General features: G+C 61.4%; 1 protein-coding gene across 1 annotated transcript in view; it reads left to right on the top strand.

Moving 5' to 3' along the window:
• The first annotated feature begins 387 nt into the window (after window positions 1-387).
• ARHGAP27 (Rho GTPase activating protein 27) overlaps window positions 388-10640 on the top strand; it is a 30612-nt gene continuing 20359 nt past the window's right edge. The window contains exons 1-3 of the mRNA XM_036096656.2: window positions 388-571; window positions 1547-1679; window positions 2990-3667. Of these exons, the coding sequence (XP_035952549.2) occupies window positions 3008-3667 (660 nt within the window). The 5' untranslated portion in view covers window positions 388-571; window positions 1547-1679; window positions 2990-3007. The remainder of the gene's footprint in view (window positions 572-1546; window positions 1680-2989; window positions 3668-10640) is intronic.

The following is a 10640-nucleotide window of genomic DNA, read 5'->3' as shown; positions in this document are numbered from 1 at the left end:
TGCCAACTATCCTGTGAAGTAGGCGTCACTGTCCCCAGTTTACAGCAGAGAAAACTGAAGTGCTAAGAGTCCAGTTCCAGCAGGCTGCTCTGGGCTTACCCTGTGGACAGCCTGGAGGGTGGCCCTCTTCCAGAGGAGGATCTGGGGGCAGAGGGATGGAATCAAACAGTGGGAGGGAAATCTGGCCAGAAGTAGTCGAGGAGACTACCCCCCTACCCGCCATGCCATCATCCAGGCCCTGCTGCTTCCACCTCCCAGAAGACAGCCAGGTGTGGCCCAGGATCCCAGGAGGTGCAGGGGGAGGGCGGTGTCTGTGCTCCCAGGGCGCTGGCCCGGCCCAGAGGGGACAGGAAGCCAGGACACCGGGGATTGTCTCTAGCAGCCGCAGCCCTGCCTCAGCCCGGGAGGAAGTTCTGCCGGGCGCTCTCCGCTGGTGCCTCCCTCGCTGTATTGTTGAACAGGAAACCGGGCTGCGCGGGAGCTGGGCGGTGGAGGAGGGAGCGCCGGACGCCGAAACCACGCGCGCCTGCCGGGACAAGTGGAGGCGAAGCCAGTGAGCGGACACCCCGAGGTGCCGAGGCTGGGCCGGGCGGGGGGTGCTGAGCCGAGGGCGGGAGGGGGGGTACCGTGCCGCAGGTGGCGGGTCCTCTCACCCGGGAGCGCCGCGCGCCTGCTCCCCTTCACCCGGCGCTGGGGCGGGAGCTGCGCGGACCCGGGAGCAGGGCCGCGCGGGTCGGATTCCCCGCGAGCAGCGGAGATGCGAAGGGCTGCCCTCCCTCCGGGGACAGGAGGGGCCCATGTCCAGGCCCCCGGCTCCGACCCAGGCGTTCACGCCGCTGTGGCTCGCGTCGCCCGGGGCAGTGGTTCCAAAGCACCTCCTGGAGACGAGTCAGCCCCCGAGTTCCTGGAATCCTCCCCGCTCCCCTTATCCCTCCGCCCCTCTTCGCTCCCCCCGAGATGGGGAAGGAGCCGAGTCCCGGGTCCCCTCCCCACCCAGCCCGAGACCCTGCGCTCGAGTGGGCATCCCTGCTGTGGGAACTCCGCTCCGAGTTTTTCCAGGCCCCGCCAAGCTGCGCCCGGGAAGGGCCTGGGGCGGGCGGAGGTGGGTCCGAAGCGAGTAGTGCCTGCACTCCGGCTGGAAAGGGCCGGTAGTCGGTGATTCGGGGTGCAAATGGCTTCACTTGGTGTGGGAACGCCCGGACGACACAACGAACCGGGGTCGAGCAGTCCCAGGGCAGCGCGCCCGCGGGACGCAGAGGCTGGAGGACAACAAATCCCGCGGCGGGGGAGAGGGGGGCGGAGGTGAGGGACCGCAGGGGTGGGACCCTACCCACCTTGGGCTCTGCTCGCCGCCCGGCAGCACCCCTTCAGTCGCAGCCCTTCCAGCTCCCGCCCCCTCTTGCCCTGGGCCCCACTGCCACCCAACGTCCCCACCGGCCCAGACACACTCGTTCAAGCTCCTCCTCGCCCCTCCCGGATACAGCTGCGATGGGGATTGGGGGCAGCCCTCCTGAGCATCCCTCTCCCTCTTTGCTCCCCTTGCCAGCTCCTGCGCCCCGAGGTCTCCCCGGCCTAGCCCTTGCAAGCCCCGCCCAAGGAGATGGCCGGGGCCTAACCTGCATCCATCCGCTGGCTCCGCCCGTCCAGCCCATGGGCCCGCAGAGACCTGCCCTGCCAACGTGAGTGAGCGGCGGGGGTGCGGGCGAAGGTGAAGAGAAGGGGGTCCGTCGGCTTAGCTCCGGGCAGCTCACTGACTACACCTCCAGGGCCCAGTGTGCACCCCTTTCCCCGTCGAGGAAAGCTTAAGAAAGTAGTGAAGGAGCGCTGTGAGCCCCCGCCCAGACCCTCTTCCCTGGGTTCTTCAGCCTCAGCAAGCAACCGAACCCCCAGCTGCTGCTCCCGGGACACCTTTACTGGGCAGGAGATGGGGTCGGTGCAAAGGCTTGGAGGGACCAGCCCCTTAGGGAAGGAGCCTCCGATTCATCTCTTTGGTGGGGAGACACAGACGGACTTAGAGTTAGCCTCCGACCCCCAACCCCGCCACACCAAGAGCCCGGCTAAGCTGGCATGCCGAGGGGTGGGTTGGGACGATCACTCCCGGAGAGCGTGGGGGAGGACACCGCATGGGTAGTCACTCACAAAGTGCATTCTCTAGGGGCCGCTCCCGGGGGGGCGACGCGGAGATCACAGGGCAGGTGGGCAGGCCGCGAGGGCAGAGCCTCACTCGGGAGGTGGAGGTGGGAGCGGGAGAACCGGGGGCGGCGCGGGCCGGTCTGGGCGGGCCAGGCTCCGGGTTCACGTCCGAGGCAAAGCCGCCGGGGAAGGAAAGAGAAACCGAGAGAACCGGTTCCCCGGCCTTGGCAGTCCCGGTCCCTTATGCCAAGGCCCTTGGACTAGGGAAGCAGGGACACTCCCGGGGTAGAGCGGCGCCGGGGAGGCACCTAGAGCCCCGCGCCTCAACTCTGACCCGGCGGGCCCGGGGCGCAGAAGCCTGGAGAAGGGAAGAGGCCCTGGGGGCCCGGATTTCCTGAGGGCTGGTGGCGTCGGGGCGGGGCGGGGCAGGGGGCGGAGGGAATGGGCTGTTTTTCCCACGTCACAGACCGGGAAACTGAGGCCCAGTCAACTTTTTAGGCAAATGTGGTGTCGACTTATCTCTCGCATCGCTTTGAGGCAAGGCTTCCTTGGCTGTAAAGTTGGACTAATATTACCCACAATCTCCCCACCAAGGGACTGAATCGAGGCTCAAATCATAACCAATGCCGCAGAATTAAAGTGTTGTCATAATTCCATTAGCGAGGGTAAGATTGGGAACCTTAGAGATTATTTTATCCAAGTCCCCCGTTTTTGAGATAGGAAAACTGAGGCCCTACGCACACGAGGAATGCAGCCCCGGGACTCGAACTCAATCAAGTCTTTTGTCCCCCTCGTGCGGCGCCCCTCCCGGCTCGGTGGCCCTGACCTCCGCGCCCCTCCTCCTTGTCGCCCACAGGGAAACGCCACGGCCGCGATGGCGGCGGACGTCGAGAGGGACGTGTACGTGCTGGTGGAGCATCCCTTCGAGTACACGGGCAAGGACGGGCGCCGCGTTGCCATCCAGCCCAACGAGCGCTACCGGCTGCTGCGCCGCAGCACGGAGCACTGGTGGCACGTCCGGCGCGAGCCCGGCGGCCGCCCCTTCTACCTGCCCGCGCAGTACGTGCGCGAGCTGCCGGCGCTCGGGGACCCCGCCGCCGCCTCGCCGCCGCCCGCGCTCCGCCCGGGCCCCGCAGCCCCCGAGCCGCTGGCCTACGACTACCGCTTCGTGAGCTCGCTGCCGCCCGCGGGCCCCGACGGCACGCCCGCCAAGCCCCGCGGCCGCGTGAGCTCCCTGTGCGGCCCCGCGCGGCGCGGCGCGGCGACCCAGCCCAGCAGCCTGGCACCCGGCCTGCCCGCCTGCCTGTACACGCGGCCCGCGGCGCCCGTGCGGCCCGCGCAGTCCCTGGACGACCTGGCGCGCGCCGCCGTCGCGCCCCCTGCCGGCCTCCTCGGGAGCGCGGGCAGCTTCAAGGCCTGCAGCGTGGCGGGCTCCTGGGTGTGCCCGCGACCCCTGGCGCGCAGCGACTCCGAGAACGTCTACGAGGCCATCCAGGACGTGCGCGGCCCGCCGCGGGAGGAGCGCCCGCAGCAGGTACGGGGAGCCGGGGAGCGGGGAGGCGGGCGGGGGGGGGGGCGCGAGGAGACCGCCCCCCCTCGGCTTAGCGTCTGGCTCGACGCCGAGCAGCAGTGTCCGCCGGCTGTGGACGAGCCCCCTCACGCCGCGCCTCACTTTTCCTCACCCGCGAATCCAGAGGGGCGCAGGCTCCAATCGCTTTTCTGCAATTCCGGAAGGCCGAAGCTCCCTGGAGCCCGAATGTTTTCCCTAACTCAGTTGGTGGCAAAATTTGACTTGAGCCCGTGTGAAGCCGTTGGTGGTCTTTATTTACGACATTTAGTTCTCCTGCAGAAATGCAGATGAACTTGATTACGGTGCGCTGCCCCCAAGCCTTGGGGACAGGTGTGTGCGCCCCATTACCTACCAGCCGCACCATTCCGAAAGGCTTGGGGACATGGAGTGGTGGACCTGCAGGCAGCCCTGGGAGCCCTTGTCGTAGAAGCTTGGGGGTCAAATGAGATAATGGATGTGAAAGTCAAGGGTCTGCTTCCCTCTTTGGCTTCTCCCAACATTTCAGTTCCCCCTTTATAAAAAAAAAAAAAAAAATTATTTGTTTCAGGAAGAGGTCCAGTTACAGTGAGGATGTTTTTTTCATTTCAGAATCCAGTTGTGTTAATTTGGGAAATTGAAAATAGAGCACGTTTTAAAAAACACTTGTACGTCCTCAGAATCCTTCGCATGGCCCTGACATCTTGAATTTTAGGAACTTGGGGCGGGGGCAGCCGTGGAGGGAGGATGCACAGACCCCCTTTTGACATCTGCCACCAGACGGGTAATTAGGGGCAATTCACTTCCTCTCTCGGGGTCTCAATTTGTCCTTTGGCCCAAAGAGGGGTGGAAAGGGTGGAGAGATGAGTCCCCAAACCTTGTGAGTCTCTGATTTCTTTCTTTGTACTTGATGTAAACATTGATGCCTGGCACATGCCAGGACTGAGTCTGGGATGCCCAGCGGAAGGAGACACCGTCCCAGTCTGTGACCTCCTGGGTCTTCCCATCACCCGCTCTGGTTACAGTGCAAAGAGCTCAGGATTTGAAGCTGGAGAGACTCGAATTTGGCCCTGCTGGGTCACCTGCCAGCTGCTGAGGCGTCACTTAATTCCCCCAGCCCCAGTGTCCTCCTGTATAAAGGAGTAGCGTTGTGAGCCTTCAACGAGGTGAAGCATGGAAGCGCTTGGCACGTAGTAGGCGCTCCACCAAGGCTGGCTGGGGTCCCATTTGGTATCCTCGTCGGCGCCGCCTTCGTTTTGGTTTCTGCAAGGAGCAGCCCGCCCCCTTGTGGCCATAGCGGGGAACAGCATCCCGCGGGTGAGGACTGGGACCCGGACTCCGCCCAGAGGGAACGGGGGCGGGGCAGTGGGGGGATCTTGGGCCCGGCGTCCCTGAAGGCCAGTTGGCCAGCTTCTCTGGGACAGATGGCTGGATGCCAGCGCTCCTCACCCCGGCGTCCGTCCGTTTCCCAGGCAGGCTCTCGGAGGCACATTCCGGGGCCTCTCCAGATTCTCGGTCCCGCTTGTCCCTCCTTCTTTCGGAGCAGTTACAGCTTTGTGATGCGGGTGGGGGACACAGGGGATGGCGGGGGTGGTGCTTGCGCCCGGAGGGACTGGGGCGTCTGCCACGGAGACCTGGGTATTGGTAGAGAGGCTCAGCCTCGTCTTGCTTCTGGCCCTAATTCACAGTGGGACCTCAACAAGAGGCTTAGGATCTCTGGTCCTGTCTCCTCCGTGTCATGGGTATAATCTCGCACTCCCTGTGACCCCGCTTTATTCCAGTGTCAGCTGTGGGTCTCCGCGACACCCAATCCCCTACACACTCCAGGGGTAGGGAGTTGGTTCTCTCCTGGGAGGGAAACCCCGTTCTGCTCTTAGTTGTTCAAGGCCGCATTTAGAGAAGGAATCTCCTGAAAGGTGAGCCTACCTGTTTTCTTCTTGGAGGCAGGAGAGGCTGCTCACTCACTCATCGACTAAGCACCCACCTGCCAAGCACCTGGTGAAGCACAGCCCCCCCAGCCCTAGAGAGCTGCCATCTGGGTCAGGAGCCTGGCAAGAGGGGACAGATGCCTCAGGCCAGGCACAGGCCATCTGGGGTAGAACAACACCCAGCGTGCTGTGGCGCCTAGGCATGGGTGTGGGTGTGGGATGTGGCACCCTCGGGGCCTTGCAGCCCCGCCCCCACCCTGCATTGCGGGGGCGCTGTGTGGACAGGGTGGTGCCTGGCCAAGCAGGGCCTCATGGGCTCTCGCCAGGGATGTGGACTTCATTCTGCAGCTGCTGGAAGACTCTCAGCACAGCAGGGAGTGGGGTTCAGAAAAGACCCCTGTGGCTGGGATTTTGAGAAGGGCAGAGGACCTTCGTGGTCTCCCGGGCATGCAGTGAGGACAGGAGATTTGGGAAGCTGATGCCAAGGCATCTGGGGGCTAATGGAGGGTGGGAGAGAAGTCGGGATGAGTCCCAGTCTCCCAGTTGCACACCTGGCAGACGGTGGTCTGTTTATTCGGCGGTGACAGGTCCAGGCAGCAGCCGGAGGCCGGGCCTACTGCCCAGGAGATGGCCCTCAGCACGTGGTGGTAGAGATGGGGGTGTGGAGAGCATGTGGAGAGGAAGAAATAGTCAGGGAACAAGGAGGAAAAGCAGGAGAGTACTGGTCCGGACACCGAGAAGTGGCCAGAAGAAAGGAGAAGTTAGATAAAGGCCATTAGACATTTATCAGAAATGGTGACCCCAAGGTCAGCAGCCACCTTATCAGGAGCTGGTCAAGGGGTTACTGAAGGCAGAAGGCAGAGGTCAGAGGGATGAAGGTGAGGACACAGGCCGCGTGTAGACAACCCAGAAGCTTGGCAGGGAAGGGAGAGACACTGTGTGGCCAGAGGCAGGTGGAGGTCGAGAGGGGAGGCTCCCCAAAGCTAAGTGAATGGTCAGGGGCCAGGAGAGCGGGAGGCTGAGGATGGTGAGGAGGTGGTTGGTGAGACAGGATTCGGGGAGAGAGGCTGAGGGGGCGCCAGGGCTGAGCGGGAGGGACCCGCTTCCTCTGAGGCAAGGGGCAAGGATGTGTGGTTGGAGGGTCAGGGTCGTCGAGGAGGGTGGACCAATGGCCAAGGGGAGAGGGTGGTATGGGGGTGGGACCGTCGGCAGAGGCAGGCCCCCCCCCAGAAGAGAGGAGCCTCCACACTGTGTGGCATTTTACAGCCTTGTCATTCACCCTCCACTCAACTAGCGTATAATGAGCACCGGGTGTGTCCTGGTCAGAGTGCTGGACCCTGGGGACACAAAGCGTGTTACACATGACTTGATCCTGTCCCAAAGGGGCTAATGGTCCTGTGGGCTCTCACCCAAAGGCTCAGAAGGCAGGCATGCCCCCCCCTTTGCCAGAGTGCAGAGGTGCAGAGGGGCTTAGCGGCTGGCTGAAGGTCACCCAGGCAGGAGGTGGCTGAGTGCAAGTCACTTCCATGCCTCCTGACCCCCAACCCCACGCCGGTCAGCAGGTTCAGTCTCAGCCGGGTGGCCTGCAGGCTTGGCCGTTCCGCTCAGCAGGGGCAGTACAAGCCGGAGGCAAACAAGTATTCCCTTTCTTTCTTTCTTTCTTTTTTTTTTTTAAGATTTTATTTATTTGACAGAGAGAGACACAGCTAGAGAGGGAACACAAGCAGGGCGAGAGGGAGAGGGAGAAGCAGGCTTCCTGCGGGGCTCAATTCCAGGACCCTGGGATCATGACCTGAGCCGAAGGCAGCTGCTTAACGACTGAGCCCCCAGGCGCCCCAAGTGTTCCCTTTCTAAGTGTCCCGTTTGTGCCCAGCCCTGGGCACGGGCCACAGGGAAGGACGCAGGAATTCCAAACCCTCATCTTCCCTCCTGCCACTGAGGGCCTGGGAGGAGGATAAGCTGTCCCAAGAGAGGGCAGCGGCTCACCTTCGGAGGAGGGAGAGAGGGAGGTGGGGTTTGTGAGCTGGAGCACTCTGCCCCCACCCCCTCTGAGGAGGGGCTCCCCGGGAGCCTGCAAGCCCGGTGAGGAGGGGCCTCCGAGACTCCTCCCCTGGGGCTGCAGCGGGGTGGGGGAGGGGGGCCTGCTGACTCGGGGATTTCAGGGTGCGGTCACCAGCCCCGCCCCAGGGCCTCGGAGGTGGAAAGGCCCAGGCCGGCTGTCTGGCCTGGAGCCCGCCCCTGCTGCCCGGGCATTGGCCACAGGGAGGAGAGAGGTACAGCCTCGGGCCCCTGCAGCTTCCTAGGCAGCCGGCCCAGGAGGCGCCTCACCTGAGTGGCCGGCCTGGACTAGAAGGAGCCCCAGGGCCCTGGTTCCCTGTCCTCTCCTGAGAACTGTGAGTGACCCCTCAACCTCGAATGGGGCACAGGGGGGCTCTCTCCCCTCCTTCCCTCCGTCTGCTCTTTTCCTGTACCCAGGCTGAAACCCACCTCCTCTCTGGATCCCAGGCCTGGCACCCACTCCTTGGGACAGACTCCAAGAGCCACCCCAGGCAGCTGTGATTGGGACAAAAGAACTGGCCTTGGACAGACCCACCTGGATCCCGCTTCGGGACCAGCCAGGGGGCCCTCTGGAAAGGGGGGGTTAGTAAGAGCAGGGGAACTGAGGCCGAGGGGAGGGTCCAGTGAGTCCCCTTGTCTGTATGCTCTCCTCCCAGCAACAGTCTTTCTCCCCCTCAGCCCCTACCCAGGGAGGTCAGCTGTCCTGCGGTGGCCCAGCAGGTTTCTTCACACCTGGCCTGACCTTTCCTTCCCCGTGACTCACCTGCAGCCCAGGCTGACCCTGGAGCCCCACTGCCCAGCCTGTGGCCTGACCCATGAAACAGCAGATTCTTGGGTAGCCCCCTCCCAACCTCAGCCCACATTCCCGGCCACCAGTGGTCCTCCCCACCCACCGCTCCCCAGGCAGAAAGGAGCAAACCCCCCCCCCGGGGCATGGCAGCCCCCATGGCTCGGTGGGGTCCCCTGAGCCTGGGCCTTATTATTCACCTCTCAGTCTCTGGTTCCCCAGAACCCCCGGGGCCTCCTGAGACCAGTCCACTTGCCTCCCCACTTCCTTCCTGAGCCCCAGCAGCCTGCTTCTCTCTTGATCTGTTTTCTCTGCCTTTCCTGGAACTGTGTCCAGTAGTGGGGAGGACCAGGCACTTGGCAATGAATGCCAACCCCGATGACTAGTCAGTGCCCGGCCCTCGGCATGGGAAAGCCCATCATCATGACTGGGGTCAGCTGATCAGAACGTGGTCAGGGTCCCAGACCAGAGCGTCAGGGGACAGTTGATGTTGGTTGGCACTGAGGGAAAGGGGGCTGCCAGGGTCCGAGGGACATAGGGGTCCTTGCTGAAGTTCAGGAGGCTCTCTTGCCAAACTGAGGAAGGACTGTGGTGTTGAGGGGACTTCCAGAGCAGCTGCTGAGGTACAGCAAGGCCTGCAGGACCCTCCTGCAGCCCAGGCTCTGGGCTCCTATGGGTGCCGCCCTGCATCCTCTCCTTCCCTTGGGCGGAGGTCCAGCGTGAGGCATCAGGTGAGCAGGGCCAGGCCCCTGTCAAGGCTTCCATGTCTGTGCCAGGGGCGGGTCAACTTGGCCAGGGAGAGGAAGCCAGAGGAACCAAGAAAGGTGCCAGCAGGGGGCCCGCCTCCAGATCCCCCCAGCCACCTTCCCGCCCCATCTACGCAACTGGAGCGTTCCTGGAATCATCTGAATTTGTAAATTACTCTTCCCCCTATAAAAATAGTTTCACGCCATTGCAAATATTTGGCTAATGGAGGGAAATCTCAATCTAATGACTATTAGCATTTTGGTTTTTCTCCATCCATCTTGCTTCGCTCTGTGTGGGAGAGTTTTACAGATGGGGGGGTGCGTCCCGGGACGCTGACAACGGCACTGTGATTTTTCACTTAACAGAGTCATTGATTCAGTACAGGGCAGGGGCCGGACTGGGCACCGGGAGGCAATGAAACACAAGGCGTGGTCCCTGCCCTCAGACAGTTGACTCTCCGGGAGGAGAGCTAGGCAGGCAAACCCACAGTTCCGACCTGCTGTGGCGGGGGGGCCGCTCGCTGCGGGGGGTCCTCCCCAGAATCCTGCTGGCCAGAGAGAAACCTAGCATTGCCTCCCCGCCAAAGAACGGGGATAGCAGGTGAATCCATTCAGCCTCACATCCATTCAGCCTCCTCCGTGAACCCCTCTGGACCTGGTGCTTTGTCAGGGGCAGAATTTTTTTTCTCATCAACGGTAATTTGGTCTTTTCAAGTTTTCCATTCATTCTTGTTCGTTTTGGCCATTTTGGTTTTTTACTAGGAAAGCATTCATTTTTCCTAGATTTGCAAAATCTCCACTTCTAAATTTATGTATGGATTTCTTTGTGACCGAGGAAACGATTTTTCTAAGTTTTTCCTAGCCATGGAAAACTGTGTATTTTCTATTTAAAGGACATCAGGTCCCGTACAGACCAAGCCAAGCTGATCGATTCTATGATTGAAACCTGGGTTTCCTTTGTAGACCTCTTTTTGGTTTTGTTTTTTCCTCCAGGTCCGATGAGGTTTATTAAATCTCCCACTCAAATTTTCTCAATAAAGTTCTTCTTGTACTCTTAGTAGGTTTCGCTTTTTGTGTTTAGCTAGAACGCTGCTGGGAGCGCACCGATTTTGGCAGACTGCGCCTTCGTATCATTACCTGGTGTCCCTCTTTATCCCGCGGGGTGCTTTCAACCCAAAACTCCACCTTGCCGTTATGAACCTGGCCACTCTTTCTATTTTATTCGATTTTATTTTTTGCATTCGCCGATATCTCTCAGCATCCTTTAAGTTTCAACATTATCACGTTTTTAAGTGTCTTTCTTATATCTATCTATCTATATCATACCGCTGAATTTTGAAACCCAAGACGACTCGTCTTCTGATGGGATAATGCACTCTTCTCCGATTTTGTTTAATGACGGGTACAGCGTACTTGATTTTGTTCCAAATGGTTTACTTTAC

The sequence above is a fragment of the Halichoerus grypus genome, chromosome 2 (genome assembly GCF_964656455.1).
Source record: "Halichoerus grypus chromosome 2, mHalGry1.hap1.1, whole genome shotgun sequence".
In the NCBI taxonomy this organism is placed as follows: Eukaryota; Metazoa; Chordata; class Mammalia; order Carnivora; family Phocidae; genus Halichoerus; species Halichoerus grypus.
This window is presented reverse-complemented; position numbering and strand designations above follow the sequence as displayed.